This window comes from Hemiscyllium ocellatum, chromosome 5, assembly GCF_020745735.1.
Source record: "Hemiscyllium ocellatum isolate sHemOce1 chromosome 5, sHemOce1.pat.X.cur, whole genome shotgun sequence".
Classification (NCBI taxonomy): Eukaryota; Metazoa; Chordata; class Chondrichthyes; order Orectolobiformes; family Hemiscylliidae; genus Hemiscyllium; species Hemiscyllium ocellatum.
The window spans coordinates 15,248,339-15,269,748 of record NC_083405.1 but is presented as its reverse complement, the minus strand read 5'-3'; the positions used below and the strand labels follow the sequence as shown (position 1 = coordinate 15,269,748).

Here is a 21,410-nt window from a genome sequence, read left to right as displayed (position 1 = left end):
ACAACCCTGGTAATTATAGACCAGTGAGCCTTACTTCAGTTGTGGGTAAAGTGTTGGAAAAGGTTATAAGAGTTAGGATTTATTATCATTTAGAGAGGAATAAGTTGATTAGGGATAATCAACATGGTTTTGTGAAGGGTAGGTCATGTCTCACAAACCTTGTTGAGTTCTTTGAGACGGTGACCAAACAGGTGGATGAGGGTTAAGGAGTTGATGTGGTGTAAATGGATTTCAGCAAGGTGTTTGATAAGGTTCCCTACGGTAGGCTATCGCACAAAATACGGAAGCATGGAATTGAGGGTGATTTAGCAGTTTGGATCAGAAATTGGCTAGCTGAAAGGAGACAGAGGGTGGTGGTTGATGGGAAAGTTTCACCCTGGAGTTCAGTTGCTAGTGGTGTACAGCAAGGATTTGTTTTGAGGCCCCGGCAGTTTGTCATTTTTATAAATGACCTAGGTGAGGACACAGAAGGATGGGTTAGTAAATTTGTAGATGACGCTAAGGTCAGTAGAGTTGTGGATAGTGCTGAAGGATGTTGTAGGTTACAGAGGAACAGAGATAAGCTTGGCTAAGCGGTGGCAAACGGAGTTTGTGAAAAAGAGTGAGGTGATTCACTTTGGAAGGAGCAACAGGAATACAGAGAACTGGGCTACTGTTAAGATTTTTAGTAGTGGAGATGTGCAGAGAAATCTCAATGTCCATGTAGATAGATTGTTGGAAGTTGCCACCCAGGTTGATAGGGTTGTTTGGAAGGCATACGGTGTGTTAGCTTTTATTGGTAGAAGGATTGAGTTTCAGAGCCACAAGGTCATGCTGCAGCAGTAGAAAGCCCTGGTGCAGCCTCAATTGGAGTATTGCGTACTGTTCTGGTCACAGCATTATGGGAAGGATGTGGAAGCTTTGGAAATGGGGCAGAGATTTACTAGGATGTTGCCTGGTATGGAGGGAAGGTCTTATGATGAATTGCTGAGAGACTTGAGGCTGATTCATTTCAGAAAAGAAGGTTGAGAGGTGACTTAATTGAGACATGTAAGATAATCAGAGGGTAAGATAGGGTGGACAGTGAGAGCCTTTTTCCTCGGATGGTGACAGTGAGCACAAGAGGACATAGCTTTAAAATGAGGGGTGATAGATATAGGACAGATGCTAGAGGTAGTTTTTTTTACTCAGAGTAGTAGGGGTGTGGAATGCACTGCCTGCAACAGTAGTGGACTCGCCAACTTGAAGGGTGTTTAAGTGGTCATTGGATAAACATATGGATGAAAGTGAAATAGTGTAGGTGAGATGGGCTGCAGATTGGTTTCACAGGTCGATGCAACAGAGGGCTAAAGGGCCTGTAGTGCGCTGTAATGTTCGATGTTCTATGAAAGAACTATGAACACTGTAAATCAGGAACAAAAACTAAAGTTGCTGGAAAAGCTCAGCAGATCTGCCAGCAGCTGTGAAGAAAAATCGAGAGTTAACGTCTCGGGACTGGTGACCATTCCTCAAACCCGAAAATGTTAACTTTGATTATTCTTCTGAGATGCTGCCAGATATGCTGAGCTTTTTCAGCAACTTCTTGTTTTATAATTATTTATTGTTGAGTTGCAGCTGATACGATATTTACCTGTTATATTCTAGTTGTTCCAAAGAAAATATGTGCTTGTTGAAATATTCCTGAAGCTTTTCATTTGCATAATTTATGTTGAATTGTTCGAACCGATTTACCTGTTGATAAATATAGCAATTACGTGCAAATTAATAGGAAAGAGTTAAAAATGCAAAGACAAGTCCACAAAGAATAAAACGGGATTGCAAAACGCAAGTCAGAGAGAAAGAAATAATACAAAGAGTAAGAAAGGTGGTGAAGAATAATTTTCATAAGTGCTTTAAATAAAAATAACCCTCAATTTACTGTACCTCAAAATTCTCAAATCCAAATATATCAAGGACGCCAACAGATCTGTAATCCTCCTTTCCTTTTATTCTATTATTGATTTTTTTAATAATCCATGAAAAACATTGTGAGTAAAGTGCCATGGCCATTGAATCTCTAGAATCGATTCCCTGTGGAGAAGGTAACAATTTAATTCCATTTTACTGCACTTCAAGCTCAATTTTAAAATCAGGCAAAAGGGCACAAAGTTAAAAATACTCAAAAACGGTCATCATAAACCTGTCGTAATGACTTCTTCTGCAAGCTCAGTCTGATTATTCAGTTAAATTATTGCCACGGGCAACATTCATTGCTGCTGAGTGGTCAAACTTCTAATCAGAGGAAAATAATGCAAGAGACTAGCACAAGTTCTGGTTAACTTGCTGTACTTAAAGCCTTCAATCTTAAAACAGAGGTGCACAATGGCATTAGCAGTTCATACAAGTCATTCTACAAGACAGCTGCCTTGAAAGCAGAAGGAATGGATCAAACTGTTTGCAGACTCTCCAATACAGCACTGAAGGAAACTATAGTTGGGAGTGTGGTGCTGGAAATGCACAACAGGTCAGGCAGCATCTGAGAAGCAGGAGAATCGACGTTTTGATGAAGGCTTATGCCCAAACCGTCGATTCTCCTGCTTCTCGGATGCTGCCTGACCTGCTGTGCTTTTCCAGCACCACACTCTTACTCTGATCTCCAGCACCTACAGTCCTCACTTTCTCCTGAAGGAAATTGCAGTCAGGTCAAATAGCTATGCAGATCTCTGCAATCATGATAACCTTGAGGACGTGCAATGCCAAATAAGTTTAAAGACCCAAGAATAATCAAAATCAGCAAATGTCTCTTCAGATGCCACGTTATTGATGTCAACAGTCACCTCCCATACTGTTCAATCTACCATATTCCCTTCCACAATCTCTAGTCATCTTGAGTCATTGTTCACATTCATAGCCACACAACAGGCTCACAATACAGCACTGCTGTACGCTACACAGCCACACCAGCTATATGCAAACACTACCAACTATTTAACGAAGTCATCACATCACCCATTACAACAGTCCCAGGCATGTTATTCTCACTTGCAGGTGGTGTCCAACCAGAGGTAGCACAAGCTAACTGGTGGAAGTCAGGAAATGCAGCCTATTCTTATCCCTTTGGAAGGGAATGTATTCACTTGAACTGCAGTGGCCATGACTTCGGCAGCAGTATGATTGTAAACAATCATGAAGGCATGCTTCTACTCAATTCTCCTTACATTACACTTCCCCCTTATTGCTGAAGCTAAGTCAGAATAGATAAGTACAAGAAGGGGAGAGTCATGAGGCTGGAACACCATCTCAATTTCACACTGGCAACCATCGGCTCATATACTTTGTAAGGTAGGGTAAAGGCAGGAATTGCAGATGGTGAGTTACAGAGACAACATTCAGGAAAGGAAAAAATATTGAGGTTCTGACACAGAGCTCTCAAGAGAAGATTTCCATGGAAAAGCACACAGGAAACCACTAGAAATAAATATTTTGAATAACTTTAGTATGGGCATTACCTGCAGGAATATCTACATCAAAGCAGTGGAATTTTTTTTTCAAACTGGAAACAGAGTGTGTCGGGTTAACACATTCCTGTAAATAAGTGAAGAGTAAGACAAGAAATTCTCGAAAACCCCTGATGTTGAGCAATATATGGGATTGTACATTCCCAGTTGAGATGTATCCCACTGTGCTGTTGGGGAGAAAGGAGGAGATTGCAAAAGCTTTGATATTCACCTTCAAATCCTCCCTGGCCTCAGGCCAAAGGAATACAGGACAGCTTATGTAGTACTATTATTCAGGAATAGTAGTAGGAATAAACCAGGAATTGTAAGCCAGCGAGAAGAAAAAACAGTGGCTGGAAAGGTATTGGAAAAGATTCTGAGAGACAGAATTAATCTCTATTATGAGAAGCAAGGATTGTCACAGATTGGTCATGCTAGCAAGTTTGGTGAAGTTTTGCAAAGAGGTGACTAGGATTGTGGATGAGGGTAGGACAGGACTTGGGTAAGGCTTCACAGGGTCTCACATGGGAAACTGGTCAAGAGGTAAGTGCTCATGGGAACCAGGACAATTTGGCAAATTGGATTCAAAAATAGGCTAACGGACAGGAAGCAGAGGATTAAACATTGCACTGATGACTGGAAGTTTACATTTAGTGGCATCCTCAGGGTTTAATGCTGCATTCCTTGTTATTTGCAGCATATATTAAATGATCAAAACATGAAGGTGGGAGGTTTGAAGTTCACAGATGAAACAAAAATTGAGAGGGGGGTCAAAACTAATGATCTGAAAATGTGTTGCTGGAAAAGCGCAGCAGGTCAGGCAGCATCCAAAGAGCAGGAGAATCGATGTTTTGGGCATGAGCCCTTCTTCAGGCTCATGCCCGAAACGTCGATTCTCCTGCTCTTTGGATGCTGCCTGACCTGCTGCAGTTTTCCAGCAACACATTTTCAGCTCTGATCTCCAGAATCTGCAGTCCTCACTTTCTCCTCAAAACTAATGAGGAAAACTTTAGACAACAGGACAATATAAACAGGCTGGTCAGATGGGCTGAACATTGACAAATACAAGTTAATATTAGAATGTGTGAAGTGATGCATTTTGGGAAGACTAATAAAGCAAGCAAGTAGATAATAAATAGTTGGGCATGAAGTATGATGTTAAGAGGGACCTTGGTATGCACATCTACAAATCCTTGAAGGAAATAGGACATAGATAAAATGGTTCAGGTAGCATATTAGATATCTGCCTTTATTAGTCAAGGCATTGAGTACAACAGCAGGGAAATTATAATGGAACCATATAAGGTGTTCAAAAAACCACACCTAGAGTACAGTGTGTACTCTAAAGAAGTCTCATTAAAGAAGGGATTCACCAGGATGTTGCCAGGCTTGGAGGGAAGAGGAGAAACTCGACAGGTTTTCCTTACAGCTAAGAAGGCTGCCTAACCAACATGTACAAAATTATGAGGGGCATTGATAAGATGGTAGGAAAGGTCATTTTCACTGAGAAGAGGGATCAACAATCAGGGGAACATACGTTTAAGAAAAAGGAGATATGATCTATAGGGGAATAAAGGAAGAATATTTTGACCCAGTTAGCATTGGTGTCTGGAGCACTCTGAGTAAAAGGGTTGTGCAGGCAGAATGGTGACATTAAAGTAGTACTTAGATGATTACTTGTAATGTCATTGCACGCAAGGCCTTTGGCCAAATGTAGGAAAGTGGGATTAGAGTAGATAGGTGCTTGATAGCCAGCATGGGCGGAAGGGGTGATAGGTCTCCTTTCTGTGTTGTCAAACTGTGACTCTGCAAGTTAATAGGCATGATGTGGAACTGTGAGCTTGCCAGAAAACACCATCAAGAATCATGGACAAATCCAGCATCCACATAGCTTGCAGAGTTTGAAGCTTAATCTTACCAGCATTGAAGTTGTGCCTAATCAGAGAGCTCACCAAGGGTTTGTTGGCTGATGTCTTTCAATTCAGCACAAGATGCCACAATAAAAAATCTCAATGATTAGACTTTAGATTAGACTTACAGTGTGGAAACAGGCCCTTCGGCCCAACAAGTCCACACCGACCCGCCGAAGCGCAACCCACCCATACCCCTACATTTACCCCTTACCTAACACTATGGGCAATTTAGCTTGGCCAATTCACCTGACCCGCACATCTTTGTGACTGTGGGAGGAAACCCACGCAGACACAAGGAGAACGTGCAAACTCCACACAGTCAGTCGCCTGAGTCAGGAATTGAACCCGGGTCTACAGGCGCTGTGAGGCAGCAGTGCTAACCACTGTGCCACCGTGCCGCCCACCTGTGCCACCGTGCCGCCCACAAATGCTGGAGAGTTGGAAGCTCAGCCTGCTCCCATTACGCTTGCAGATACTGGTGCCCATTGGGGCTTTCAGTGACTCGAATATATCCTCCAGAACCTTACTAAGGCTTATAAGCTGTCACCCTGATGGAATGACACTCATGTCACAGAGAATAAATCTGCTGATTGCTTTTAGGTCACCAGTTATCTTCCAAGCACAACTACCGCATGCTTTCCTCCTGCCTAGATGGCCCACACTGATGCTACTCAGACCAAGGCGGTACCATTAGTAGATAGTCTTCAAAGGGCAGAGCTACTGTATGTCACCCTGCAAAACCATCTGTCTGTCATCATGCTCATCAAAAGAAATGAGTATTTGACTTGCTGTGTTTCAGTCACTTCGCAGGAACACCAAATCTCCCCTTTGGGGAGATGGTGGCCTTGTGATGGTTCTTACGGTTAGACAATTAATCTAGAAATTCAGCTAATCTTCTGGGACCCAGGTTTGAATCCTACCATGGCAGATGGCGGAATTTGGATTTTAAATCTGGAATGAAGGATCTCTTGATGACCACAAAACCATTGTTGATTGTTGAAAAAGAATACACCAGGCTCACTAATGCCCTTCAGGGAATGAAATCGGCCATCCTGATCTGGTCTGGCCTACTTGTGACTCCAACCCACAGCAATGTGGTTGACTCTGAACTATCCTCCGAAACGGCTTTAAGAAGCCACTCCGTTCAAGGACAGGCGATAAATGTTGGCCAGCCAGCAATGCCCACATCGTACAAGTGAATTTAAAAAAGACTCAGAAATTGAGACTAAAGAGCTAAGTTGACTTTTGTTTGTAAAATTGGATAGTCTGTTTCATAAAATTGTTTGGATGCCTATTTTGAGGTGCCTTGACCTTGAGCATTGTGGTGACAAATAGTATAATGCCCAACTGTGTGGGTTGAGACTAATGCTAAGTAGGTACCCACAAACCTCATAGCTACTGTATGGGTTGTTATGGTGGCTCAAATACAGCACATGCAGAGCAGACAGTGACCTGCATCATGCTCTCAGCATGGTCAACGACCAGCTATATGTTGAGGGAGTGGAACCTTTTGTAATTGTACAACACTTTTCAAATTAGATATGGTGTATGCAAAATAAAATATGTAGTCAACAACATCCTGCATCATAAGGAAATATGCTGCCTTCCATCTTTCTATAGACCAATTTGTTTTGTACTCTTTGCATAGTGCACCTTCCTTCCATAACAAAGAGTAATGAACTGTGATTTCCCTGCCCACCCTAGCCTGGATGCATCCATATAAAGAAATGCATGGTTGTAGTCATCTTCCAAGTTATGGAAAATGCTACCTTCGTTCCAGTTAGAACCTGGAAGGGGCCCTAGCAAAGGTAATGGATTTTGGTGAAGGTTCTTTTGGTAAACACTATCATTTGTGGGCGGCATGGTGGCACAGTGGTTAGCACTGCTGTCTCACAGCGCCAGAGACCCAGGTTCAATTCCCGACTCAGGCGACTGACTGTGTGGAGTTTGCACGTTCTCCCCGTGTCTGCATGGGTTTCCTCCGGGTGCTCCGGTTTCCTCCCACAGTCCAAAGATGTGTGGGTCAGGTGAATTGGCCATGCTAAATTGCCCGTAGTGTTAGGTAAGGGGTAAATGTAGGGGTATGGGTGGGTTGCACTTCGGCGGGTCGGTGTGGACTTGTTGGGCCGAAGGGCCTGTTTCCACACTGTAAGTAATCTAATCTAATCTAGACACGACTGTCCCTCAGTGAGAGACTGAAGAGAGAGAATTGCCCCCGAAATTGCTAACTTCTCTTTGACAAAGAGAAATAGGTCGAGCTAGCCACATTGATAGCTCATGAACAACTTGAAAAAACCTTGCAGGATGGGTATAATATTGGCAGATTGTGAAGCTGCACAGTTGTAACGTTGCTTTCACTCCAAGTGTATTTTACAGTCTCTTAGGCTCACCTATCTCAGCATCAGCAGCAGGAAGACCTCCACATGCTCACCCCACTTAGTTGTCAATTGATTTCTACTGGTTATTACAGAATTATCAGAAATAATTGCTAGCTTGGACAGTTATGTAAGCTTGATGAAATCCAAAAGGGACCGCCTTTGCAGTTTCAAAGAGTTCGCATCAAACCAGTTGCTTCTCATCTTTGATGATGCAGTTTTCACTACCTTAGCAGGTACTACAAGCAGCAGAAGTGGAGGTGATGGAGGAAATACCTTGGAATCTGAGATACCCAGTAAAAAATGAGGTCTGCAGATGCTGGAGATCACAGCTGAAAATGTGTTGCTGGTTAAAGCACAGCAGGCCAGGCAGCATCTCAGGAATAGGGAATTCGACGTTTCGAGCATAAGCCCTTCATCAGGAATGAGAGAGAGTAGCCAAGCAGGCTAAGATAAAAGGTAGGGAGGAGGGACTAGGGGGAGGGGCGATGGAGGTGGGATAGGTGGAAGGAGGTCAAGGTGAGGGTGATAGGCCGGAGTGGGGTGGGGGCGGAGAGGTCAGGAAGAGGATTGCAGATTAGGAGGGCGGTGCTGAGTTGAGGGAACCGACTGAGACAAGGTGGGGGGAGGGGAAATGAGGAAACTGGAGAAATCTGAATTCATAGCTTGTGGTTGGAGGGTTCCCAGGCGGAAGATGAGGCGCTCCTCCTCCAGCTGTCGTGTTGTTGTGTTCTGCCGGTGGAGGAGTCCAAGGACCTGCATGTCCTCGGTGGAGTGGGAGGGAGAGTTAAAGTGTTGAGCCACGGGGTGATTGGGTTGGTTGGTCCGGGCGGCCCAGAGGTGTTCTCTGAAGCGTTCCGCAAGTAAGCGGCCTGTCTCCCCAATATAGAGGAGGCCACATCGGGTGCAGCGGATGCAATAGATGATGTGTGTGGAGGTACAGGTGAACTTGTGGCGGATATGGAAGGATCCCTTGGGGCCTTGGAGGGAAGTGAGTGTGGAGGTGTGGGCGCAAGTTTTATATTTCCTGCGGTTGCAGGGGAAGGTGCCGGGGGTGGAGGTTGGGTTGGTGGGGGGTGTGGATCTGACGAGGGAGTCACGAAGGACTCAAAGCCCTCCGCTTCTTCCTTTCCCGCCGCACCAACCAGTACCCTTCCACTGACACCCTCCTTCAACTGACTGAACTGGTCCTCACCCTGAATAACTTCGCTTTTCAATCCTCCCACTTCCTCCAAACTAAAGGAGTGGCCATGGGCACCCGCATGGGCCCCAGCTATGCCTGCCTCTTCGTAGGATATGTGGAACAGTCCATCTTCCGCACCACCCACCTTTTCCTCCGCTACATCGATGACTGTATCGGCGCTGCCTCGTGCTCCCACGAGGAGGTTGAACAGTTCATCAACTTTACTAACACCTTCCATCCCGACCTGAAATTCACCTGGACTGTCTCAGACTCCTCCCTCCCCTTCCTAGACCTTTCCATCTCTATCTCGGGCGACCGACTCAACACAGACATCTAGTATAAACTGACTGACTCCCACAGCTACCTGGACTACACCTCCTCCCACCCTGCCCCCTGCAAAAACGCCATCCCATATTCCCAATTCCTTCGTCTCCGCCGCATCTACTCCCAGGAGGACCAGTTCCAACACCGCACAGCCCAGATGGCCTCCTTCTTCAAGGACCGCAGATTCCCCCCAGACGTGATCGACGATGCCCTCCACCGCATCTCCTCCACTTCCCGCTCCTCCGCCCTTGAGCCCCGCTCCTCCAACCGCCACCAAGACAGAACCCCACTGGTTCTCACCTACCACCCCACCAACCTCCGCATACAGCGTATCATCCGCCGTCATTTCCGCCACCTCCAAACGGACCCCACCACCAAGGGTATATTTCCCTCCCCTCCCCTATCAGCGTTCCGCAAGGACCACTCCCTTCGTGACTCCCTCGTCAGATCCACACCCCCCACCAACCCAACCTCCACCCCCGGCACCTTCCCCTGCAACCGCAGGAAATATAAAACTTGCGCCCACACCTCCACACTCACTTCCCTCCAAGGCCCCAAGGGATCCTTCCATATCCGCCACAAGTTCACCTGTACCTCCACGCACATCATCTATTGCATCCGCTGCACCCGATGTGGCCTCCTCTATATTGGGGAGACAGGCCGCTTACTTGCGGAACGCTTCAGAGAACACCTCTGGGCCGCCCGGACCAACCAACCCAACCACCCCGTGGCTCAACACTTTAACTCTCCCTCCCACTCCACTGAGGACATGCTGGTCCTTGGACTCCTCCACCGGCAGAACATAACAACACGACGGCTGGAGGAGGAGCGCCTCATCTTCCGCCTGGGAACCCTCCAACCACAAGCTATGAATTCAGATTTCTCCAGTTTCCTCATTTCCCCTCCCCCCACCTTGTCTCAGTCGGTTCCCTCAACTCAGCACCGCCCTCCTAACCTGCAATCCTCTTCCTGACCTCTCCGCCCCCACCCCACTCCGGCCTATCACCCTCACCTTGACCTCCTTCCACCTATCCCACCTCCATCGCCCCTCCTCCAAGTCCCTCCTCCCTACCTTTTATCTTAGCCTGCTTGGCTACTCTCTCTCATTCCTGATGAAGGGCTAATGCTCGAAACGTCGAATTCCCTATTCCTGAGATGCTGCCTAGCCTGCTGTGCATTAACCAGCAACACATTTTCATCTGAGATACCCATTAAATTTATGCTCTGCAGGTTAATACAATTCCTGTCCTATCATTCAATTATGGAGTCCATTGTTTGTGGTTGAATGTGTCCCAGTTTTAGGGCACTGGACATATCTCCAGAATATTTTAATAATGCTAGTATTGTGGCGGAATGGACGAGCTTGACTAGCAGCATGGCTAGTTTTGGTGCACAAGCCTTCAGCACTACTGTCAAGCTTGCAGATGCCAAAGACAAGTCTGAAGATTTTGTATCTATCTTCAATCAGAAATGCTGAGTAGATGATCCATCTTAGTCTCCTAGAGTTACCAACATCTCATATGCCAGTCTCTAACCAATTCAATTCTCACTGTAACATTAAGAAACAGTGACTGAACTGGATGCAGCAACGACCCTACAATATTCTGATAGTAGTGCTGAAGGCTTGTGCACCAAAACTAGCTGTGCTGCTAGTCAAGCTCGTCCATTCAGCCACAATACTAGCATTACCACCAAGGATGGGGATATTTGCAGAGCCCTCTCTCCTACTTATTAGATGTTGAATTATTCGCCACCATTCAAGCAGGATGTGACAAGACTGGAGAGCTTATATCTGATCAATTTGTTGTGGAATCTCCGAGCCAAATCTATTGCAGCGTCTGCTGTTCAGCATGCAGGCAGTCTTGTGTTGTAGCTTAACTAGGCTAACACTTGATATTTAGGTATTCTTAGTGCTACTCCAGGCATTCCTTTCTCAAATCTTCACTGAACTCAGGCTTATCTCCGGGGACTTGAGATTTAGAGCGTAGAATATACTCAAATGCCATCAGGTCTCAGACAGTGTTTGAATATGATTCTGTTGCTGCTGGTGGTCCACAGGAGCTCCGAGTTGCTTGAGATCTGCTCAAAGTCTGTCCTAGTCCCATTTAGCCAAGTGGTAGTCTCTCACAGCACAACAGAATGTTTCCCGAATATGAAGATGATTCTTCCTGCCCATGATCACGCGTAGTGATCATCCTTACCAATGATGTCATAGACAGATGCATCTACAACAAGATAAGCTGGTGAGGATCAGGTCAAATGGATTTTTTCATCTTGTTCATCCTCTCAGCACTTGTCACAGACTCAGTTTAACAGTGATGCTGCTAAGGACTTTAAATCACTCAACACCAGGTTATCGTCCAACAGGTTTATTTGGAAGCACTTGCTTTTGCAGCGCTGCTCCTTCATCAAGTGATTCTAGAGAATAAGATCATAAGACAGAATTTATAGCAAAAGTTTACAGTGTGATGTAACTGAAATTATACATTGAAAAAGACCCGGATTGTTTGTTAAGTCTCTCATCTTTTAGAATGACCATATTGGAAGAATGAGAGACTGAACAAATCGGGTCTTTTTCAATATAATAATTTCAGTTACATCACACTGTAAACTTTTGCTATAAAGTCTGTGCTTGCAATGTTATTCTCCACAATCACCTATGAAGGAACTGCGCTCTGAAAGTGAGTGCTTTCAAATAAACCTGTTGGACTATAACCTGGTGTTGTGTGAATTTTATCTTTGTACACCCCAGTCCAACACCAGCGTCTCCAAATCATGGCAACTAAGGAAGTCTTGGTGAAAAGATTGAAATCCGTCATGCAGAATACCATCAGTGTACCCTTTCTTTTCCAAATTTGAACAATTTTTTAAAATCAACCTCTTCAGAGATATTATTATACACCTCTGGTCCAGGTAGGACTTGAACCCGGGTCTTCTAGTCCAGAGGTAGGGAGACTACCTTGCCACAAGAGGGCCTTGTTCTTCCTTTAAAGGGAGGCCCATCATGGAGAACAGCTGAGGTCACTCTATAATCAGTTGGTAGTTCTTTGACCATGTTGACCTGATGCCGAGAGACATCAAGGGGTCTGGAGTCAATATTAGGCCATCCAAAGCAACTCCTTCTGAACAGCATGGGCTCTGATGTCCATTACATAATGCTGAATCTTACTTTTCAGCTAAGTGCGACTATCATTGAGTTCTTTGGAGGATGTTTCACCATGAGGCTGACTTAATTTTCTTGACCATACCTTACCAAACTTGCCTCATTCACCATATTGCCCATCCCAATGGCTTCTCACTTTTGCAAACCCATGGCCATCTTATCACATGCTATTAATCAGAATGGATGGCTTTGAGGTATGTAGGGAAGAGGTGTTGGAAATTCTGGAAAGGGTGAAAATAGATAAGTCCCCTGGGCCTGATGGCATTTATCCTAGGATTCTCTGGGAAGCAAGGGAGGAGATTGCAGAGCCATTGGCCTTGATTTTTATGTCCTCGTTGTCTACAGGAATAGTGCCAGAAGACTGGAGGATAGCAAATGTGGTCCCCTTGTTCAAGAAGGGGAGTAGGGATAACCCTAGTAACTATAGGTCGGTGAGTCTCACTTCTGTTGTGGGCAAAGTCTAAGAGAGAATTGTAAGGGAGAGGATTTATGAACATCTGGATAGGAATAATGTGATCAAGGATAGTCAGCATGGTTTTGTGAAGGGCAGGTCGTGCCTCACAAACCTTATTGAATTCTTTTGAGAAGGTGACTAAGGACGTGGACGAGGGTAAAGCGGTAGATGTGGTGTATATGGATTTTAGTAAGGCGTTTGATAAGGTTCTCCATGGTAGGCTACTGCAAAAAATATGGAGGCATGGCATTGAGGGTGCATTAGAGGTTTGGATTAGGAATTGGCTGGCTGGAAGAATACAGAGGGTAGTAGTTGATGGTAAAGGTTCATCTTGGAGTGCAGTTACTAGCGGTGTTCTGCAAGGATCTGTTTTGGGACCATTGCTGTTTGTCATTTTTATAAATGACCTGGAGGAGGGGCTAGAAGGTTGGGTGAGCAAGTTTGCGGACGATACGAAAGTCAGTGGAGTTGTTGACAGTGAGGAAGGATGTGGCAAGTTACAGCGGGATATAGATAAGCTGCAGAGCTGGGCAGAAAGGTGGCAAATGGAGTTCAATGTAGGTAAGTGTGAAGTGATTCACTTTGGTAAGAGTAACAAGAAGATGGAGTACTGCGCTAATGGTTGGATACGTGGTAGTGTGGATGAGCAGAGGGATCTTGGTGTCCATGTACACAGATCTCTGAAAGTTGCCACCCAGGTAAATAGTGCTGTGAAGAAGGCATATGGCGTACTGGTTTTTATTGGTAGAGAAATTGAGTTCCGGAGTCCTGCATCATCTGGGCGGCCACATCTGGAGTATTGTGCGCTGTTTTGGTCTCCATACTGTAGGAAAGATGTGGAGGCACTGGAACGGGTGCAGAGGAGGTTTACCAGGATGTTGCCTGGTATGGTAGGAAGATCGTATGAGGAAAGGCTGAGGCACTTGGGGCTGTTTTCATTGGAGAAAAGAAGGTTTGGGGTGACTTGATAGAGGTGTACAAGATGATTAGGGGTTTAGATAGGGTTGACAATGAGAACTTTTTTCCACATATGGAGTCAGCTATTGCAAGGGGGCATAGTTTTAAATTAAGGGGAGGTAGGTATAGGACAGATGTTAGGGGTAGATTCTTTACTCAACAAGTCGTGAGTTCATGGAATAGTGGACTCTCCCTCTTTATGGGCATTCAAATAGGCATTGGATAGGCATATGGAGGATAGTGGGCTAGTGTAGGTTAGGTGGGCTTGGGTCAGCGCAACATCGAGGGCCAAAGGGCCTGTACTGCGCTGTATTTTTCTATGTTCTATATTCTCAAGACTCCCTGGCTCCAACACTAACCAGTCAAGCAACATGAGTCCAAAATTGCCTGCACAGTTCCTGACATTTGCTCTGGACATAGCAGACAAGGGATATTTGACACCTTGCTGGAAGGTGTACTGCTCAGGGAGATTCTCCTGCTCCTTGGATGCTGCCTGACCTGCTGCACTTTTCTAGCACCACACTCTCAACTCTGATCTCTAGCATCTGCAGTCCTCACGTTCTTCCTGGGACTGTACTTTCATTCAAGTTTAAAAAATGTGAGGCAATCTCATTGAGAGACGTATGATTCTTAACAGGCTTAACAAGGTAAATGCTGAGAGGATGTTTCCTCTCATGGGAGAATCTAGGACCAAAGGGCATAGTCTCAGAATTAAAGGATGCCAACTTAAAACTCGGAGGAGGAGGAATTCCTTCTCCCAGAGGCTTGTGGATCTTTGGAACTCCTTGCCACAAAGAGTTGTGTGTAATTTAGGGTGAAATAGATATTTCATAAGGAGGGGTATCAAAGGTTATTGTGAAAGGGCAGGAAAGTGAAGGTGAGGCGTCGGATCAGCCATGATTCTATTGAATGGCACAGCAAACTTGAATGGCCGACTCCTGTACCTATTTCTTGTAGTCTTATGGTCTTTCCACTGACCCTCCCTCAGTGACCACTGACCTACAGCTGGACCTGCTGCACTTCAGACTCAAGCTTCCTTTCTTAAATGTTGATGTGCCATGAGTGGTACAGCTGCCTCTCTTGACCACATGACAAGACTTCGGTTACAAATGACCCTATCCCGTAAATCAGAGCCTGACCCCCTTCAACAGCACCTCTGTCGAACGCCACTTAAACAAGCCCTTGTCTTCCTGTGCTGACATTTGAGGACAAAAACACCAGTAATGTCATCTTGTTAGTCCAACTCCATTTGAGGACACTAATGTGATATTCTCCAGCCTTGTGCTGGCTGCTATCAGTTACCACACCAGGCAGTACTTTGGCCACTCCACATCGACATGTCACCCAGTCTCTCACAAGCTGAACCCAATACCTAAACACAGATTCTGATTCATACACATTGCACCCTCTTAAAGGCTTCAATTGAATACTGATCAAAATGATTTTGCTCAATGTGAATGTCTTCCTGCCTTGTTTACTGCTAATTAGTTGTCTGCTAACACGTTTAACCTATAATAGTAATAATGTATCAGAGTTTTATTGACTTAACAGTTAAGTTAGTTCATGAATACACCAATGTATTCTCGATTTTTACCTGCTCTACGGTCAGTGGTGTGCTGATTTCCTCACCCCTGAGAATCATGGACCGGTGAGTCAGCACTTCTGTAAGTTTCATGGAGTCCAACCCAAGCAACTCTGCTGCTCTTCCCAAAGCTGAAGATGAAGAAATATCGAGATCCATGAATTGTTTTTATTCAAGTTACTCATTTAGCCAAGATGATTTTTATTACTCTCTTTGGCTGTTGCATTACAACATTTTGTTCCTATTTACAATAATTATAAATTGAACAAAATAAGTTGAGTAATGTTACAATTTACATTGTCAAGAAAGGTTTGATTTAAGAGCTGAATCTACTGTACACAAAGTTGAGTCATATCACAACTCAGCATAAGAATGAAGCATTGTCTCAAATACTTCTACTGACATGTCCAAAATCCTCAAACAATAATTAAAAGTCCACCGCATTCACAAAATTTCTTGATTACAGGTCATCTGTGCTTCTGACACATTCACAAACACACCAATCAGCAAAGGTAACGTCATTTTTCTCTGAAAAATCGAGTTACATATATTTACCATTTTTTGAGGAAACTTGTGCCCCTCCAGCAATTACAAATTCAATATTCCCAAGATGCAGCACTCCAGCAAGTAGCTTCAGCACCTCCAAGATTTCTTCAGAGCTGAACTTCATCACTCTCATAGCAGTCTGGAATGAAGCACAGTGACATACACATGTATACAGTTGAAATAAATTCTAATTCAGATTGTCTAGGGACCTTAACAATTCCGCTTTGCTGCAACAGTTCAAGGCTTATTTGTTTGGTACATCTCAATTTGCAGTTTTATGTTTATCAATTGTAATTTTGGCCAGTTGGCTTGTTGTCAGCTCTCTAAGGTGGTGATTTTACAGAGCCCAGAGAAGAAGGAAAGTAGAAAGTGGGATAACTTGCACAGTGGTTAGCACTGCTGCCTCACAGCGCCAGAGAGCCGGGTTCAATTCCCGACTCAGGCAACTGTTGTATGGAGTTTGTACATTCTCCCCATGTCTGTGTGGGTTTCCTCCCACAGTCCAATAATGTGCAGGTTAGGTGAATTGGCCATGCTCAATTGCCCATAGTGTTAGGTGAAGGAGTAAATGTAGGGGAATGGGTTAGTGTGGGGTGCTCTTCAGAAGGTTGGTGTGGACTTTTCGGGCCGAAGGGCCTGTTTCCACACTGTAGGGAATCTAATCTAAGTAGATATACTATGGTTTATTTCTATTACACAGTGGTTCCCCAAACTTTCCAAAATAATGTCTGGTTGACCTCATTCTGTGTGTGGATGCTCTTTGAAATATTCCTGCAACTGCAGCAATGTGAGTTTGTGACACACATGGACTTACTTCAAGGGGCAGAAATATTATACTATTTTATGAGTTGACTACCAATTTGTTTCCCCAACCTTCTTTCTGATTCTTCTATCTGTAGTCACACATTTCAATCCGCTCCTGTCAGTGACCCACTCCTCTTCCAACCTTGCAACAGCCAAATCTCTTGACACATCTTTCCTTTTCTCCTTTTCTCAACTGTCCAATTTCCTCACATTTCTCTTCTCTCTCCCTGTCATTGCTGGCCGTACCATTTCAATTTCTTGCAAAACACTTTCTTCAATGACCTGTAACAGCTTTTTTTGGAGGTACTTTCAGTGTTGAAGCTGATTGCCTTGAATTCTAGGAGCACCAAGTCTTATAATCTGTTGCATAGGTTTGGAACTTTGGGGAACAAAAAAAAGGTCAAAACACTGCACTTTAAAAAGAAGTAAAAACGAAGGCAGTGACCATGTGAGAAATGAATCAAACAGAGAAAGAAAACCCGGCACTGCAGGTGACCCAGTAATGAATCTGCCCAACCATTTCTGTTTGATTTCAAGTATCTCTGGAGTTCATCTAATAAAAATAAACAGTGAAGTTGCCAGTTGATCTTGGAGAAAGCTGTGTGGAGGAGCTCACAGCAGGGGGAGCAGCTAAGTGACTAGCTTTCTTGTGTTACCTCGTTGGGCCTTTTTTGTAAATCTACAATAATAAGTAGGGTGGTTGCTTTTTTGAGTCTAGGTTTTTATTGAGTCCCTTGATTAAACTTTAAAAATATTAAACATGGGTGCTAAGTTAGCCTGGAGCAGTGTTTTCAGAGCAGTAGGACTGTGCTATTTTCTAGGTCTGTGATTGTTCAGGTGTAAACATGGTCTTTAGGAGAGTAATGCGCACTTAGTGTCATAGAGATTACAGCATGGAAACAGACCCTTCGGTCCAACCTGTCCATGCCAACCAGATATCCCAACCCAATCTAGTCCCACCTGCCAGCACCAGGCCCATATCCCTCCAAACCCTTCCTATTCATATACCCATCCAGATGCCTTTTAAATGTTGCAATTGTATCAGCCTCCTCCACTTCCTCTGGCAGCTCATTCCATACACGTACGGCCCTGTGTGTGAAAAGGTTGCCCTTGAGGTCTCTTTTATACCTTTCCCATCTCACCCTAAACCTATGCCCTCTAATTCAGGACTCCCCCTATCCAGGGAAAAGACCTTGTATTGACCCTATCCATGACCGTCATGATTTTATAAACCTCAATCAGGTCACCTCTCAGCCTCTGACACTCCGGGGAAAACAGCCCCAGCCTATTCAAACTCTCCCTATAGCTCAAATCCTCCAATCCTGGCAACATCCTTGAAAGTCTTTTCTGAACCCTTTCAAGTTAGCAAAGATAACCTAAAACATCCCAAGTTGTAGCATCATTTCTTTGCTTTTATACTTGCTGCTTCTGTTTATAATTCTGGATCAGTGGTGCTGGAAGAGCACAGCAGTTCAGGCAGCATCCAACGAGCAGCGAAATCGACGGTTCGGTCAAAAGCCCTTCATCAGGAATAAAGGCAGAGAGACTGAAGTGTGGAGAGATCAGCTAGAGGAAGGTAGGGGTGGGGAGAGAGTATCAGAGTACAATGGGTGAGTGGGGGAGGAGATGAAGGTGATAGGTCAGGGAGGAGAGGGTGGAGTGGATAAGTGGAAAAGGAGCTAGGCAGGTCGGACAAGTCATGGGGACAGTGCTGAGCTGGAAGTTCGAAACTAGGATGAGGTGGGGAAGGGGAAATGAGGAAGCTGTTGAAGTCCACATTGATGCCCTGGAGTTGAAGCGTTCCGAGGCGGAAGATGAGGCATTCTTCCTCCAGCGTCTAGTGGTGAGGGAGCGGCGGTGAAGGAGGCCCAGGACCTCCATGTCCTCGGCAGAGTGGGAGGTGGAGTTGAAATGTTGGGCCACGGGGTGGTGTGGTTGATTGGTGCGGGTGTCTCGGAGATGTTCCCTAAAGCGCTCTGCTAGGAGGCGTCCAGTCTCCCCAATGTAGAGGAGACCGCATCGGGAGCAACGGATACAATAAATTATATTAGTGGACATGCAGGTAAAACTTTGATGGATGTGGAAGGCTCCTTTAGGGCCTTGGATCGAGGTGAGGGAGGAGGTGTGGGCGCAGGTTTTACAGTTCCTGTGGTGGCAGGGGAAAGTGCCAGGATGGGAGGGTGGGTCATAGGGGGGTGTGGACCTGACGAGGTAGTCACGGAGGGAACGGTCTTTGCAGAAGGCAGAAAGGGGTGGGGAGGGAAATATATCCCTGGGGGGTGGGGTCTTTTTGGAGATGGCGGAAATGTCGGCGGATGATTTGGTTTATGTGAAGGTTGGTAGGGTGGAAGGTGAGCACCAGGGGCGTTCTGTCCTTGTTACGGTTGGAGGAGTGGGGTCTGAGGGCGGAGGTGCGGGATGTGGACGAGATGCGTTGGAGGGCATCTTTAACCACGTGGGAAGAGAAATTGTGGTCTCTAAAGAAGGAGGCCATCTGGTGTGTTCTATGGTGGAAATGGTCCTCCTGGGAGCAGATACGGCGGCTTTTTTTTACCTTGCCTCTGTTTATAAACACAACGATTCAAGAAGCTACTTTAATGTCTGCGTTTCCACTTGTCTGGCTATCTTCAGATAATTGTCTACATGAACATCAAGGACCTTCTGCTCCTGTATTGCTCAAAGTTGAGCCATGGAGAGATAACATAGACTGACTGACTGTTCCTTCCACTAAAACGCATCACCCCACATTTCTCTGTATGGAGATTCATTTCCAGGTGTCTGCCCACTTGGTCAACTTGTCCCCTCTCAAACCATTCAGCATCATCCTGACAATTCACTATTTTCCCTAACTTAGTATCATCTGCAAATTTGGAGACTTTGCCCTCAACACCCATCTCCAAATTATTAATGTTAATCAGAAAAAGCATGGTTCCCAACACTGATCGCTGGGAACCACTGTGATATTAAAGAGTTAACTTGCTCTGCTGACCTGCAGGAAATTGCATGTCCCAAGGCTAAGGTAGGATGCCTCTGACTTACAGGCTCCTGTCAGATGTGGGAGATTGAGGAGAGTCTCCATGTTACTAATGCTTGAAAGTGTGTTTGGCTCTAAATCCTATCAGATCTCGTGGATTGGAGTGGCAGTTAGTGGTAATGAGGAATTTACAGGAGCTAAGGCATGTGATGGACAGTAATTGTAGGAAGGGAAAAAAATGAAGTTACAATCAGATAGATGAGTAACCTCCAGGAAAGGTAGGAGAGGGAGACAGGTAGTGCAGGAATCTCCCATGGCTACCTCCATCTCAAACAAAATGCTGTTTTGAAATATTTAGAGGATGATGGACTCTCAGTGGAATTTGACACTGACAGTGGCTCTAATACAACAAGGGGTAAGGCAGGTTCCAAGCAATTAAATGGTACAGGGAACTCTTTAGATAGAGGCACAGACAGGCATTCCTGCTGCTTATGACGAGATATCAGAATGGCATATGGCCTCCCTGGTGCCCGGATGAAGAATATCTCAGAGAAGCTGCAGAATATTCTCAAAGGGGAGAGGGACCAGCAGGAGATCGTTGTACACACTGGAAATAACAAGATAAGAAAAGGATGAGATTCTGAAGGACAGAATATATGAAGCTCAGCAGGAATTTAAAAAGGAAGTCCTATGGGGTAGTAATATCTGGATTACTCTGTGCCATGAGCTAGTCAGACTGGAATTTGGAGGATAGAGCAGATGAATGTGTGGCTGAGGAGCTGATGCAGGGGAGAAGGATTCAAATTTTTGGACCATTGGAAACTCCCTGGCATAGAAGTGACATGTGGAAGAAGGACAGATGAAACCTGAGTGGGTAGGGCTCTAATATACCGGTGAGGAGATTTGCTACAGCTGATCAGGAGGGTATAAAGTAATTGGGTAGTGGGACGGAGACGACCAGGGAGACTGGTGCAGCTGGGAAAAGGAACAAGTCAAAACAGACAGTCAGGGCAGGCAAATAGAGAATATGGAAGGACTCAAACTAAATTTATTTTAATGCAAGAGATCGAACAAGTAAAAAGCAGATAAACTCTGGGCATGCTTGGGAAATGTTACTGTTGGATCACAGCAATTACAGAGGCATAGCTCAGAGATGGTCAGGACTGGCAACTTAATGTTCCAGAGAATAGATGTTATAGGAAGACACAAAAGGGAGGCAAGAGAGATGGGGAAGTGGTGTTTTTGACTAGGGATAACATCATGGCTGCACTTAGGGAGGAGATTCCAGGGAGCAGGCCCAGGGAGTTATTTAGGTTGAACTGAAAAGAAAGAAATGGATCGTTGGAAGCTTATTGGAATTGTGAGACAGAGACACCCCCCACCACCCACTAATAGTCAGCAGGAGTATGAGAAACACATTTCTAAGGATATCTCAGTTATTATCTTTAATAATAATAGGGTGGTAATGGTAGGGGATTTGAACTTTGCAAACAGACTGATGCTGCCATGGTATTATGGGCTTGGATGGCTAGGAATCTGTTAGGTCTGCACAACAAAATTTTCTGATTCTGTATGTGGATGTACCTACTGGAGAACGTGCAACAGCTGACCTACTTTTGCCAAATAAGGCAGGGCGAGTGACTGAGGTGTCAGTGGGGGAGCACTTTGAATTATAGTAAC

The 21,410-nt window shown here is 45.0% G+C and overlaps 1 protein-coding gene across 1 annotated transcript in view; it reads right to left on the bottom strand.

The window, feature by feature from the left end:
• The window catches only part of myo10 (myosin X), a 338,767-nt gene that overhangs the window by 163,448 nt on the left and 153,909 nt on the right, over positions 1-21,410 (bottom strand). Inside the window, exons 10-13 of the mRNA XM_060824560.1 lie at positions 15,962-16,091; positions 15,419-15,537; positions 1,903-2,049; positions 1,610-1,710 (exon numbers count right to left, since the gene is read on the bottom strand). Of these exons, the coding sequence (XP_060680543.1) occupies positions 1,610-1,710; positions 1,903-2,049; positions 15,419-15,537; positions 15,962-16,091 (497 nt within the window). The remainder of the gene's footprint in view (positions 1-1,609; positions 1,711-1,902; positions 2,050-15,418; positions 15,538-15,961; positions 16,092-21,410) is intronic.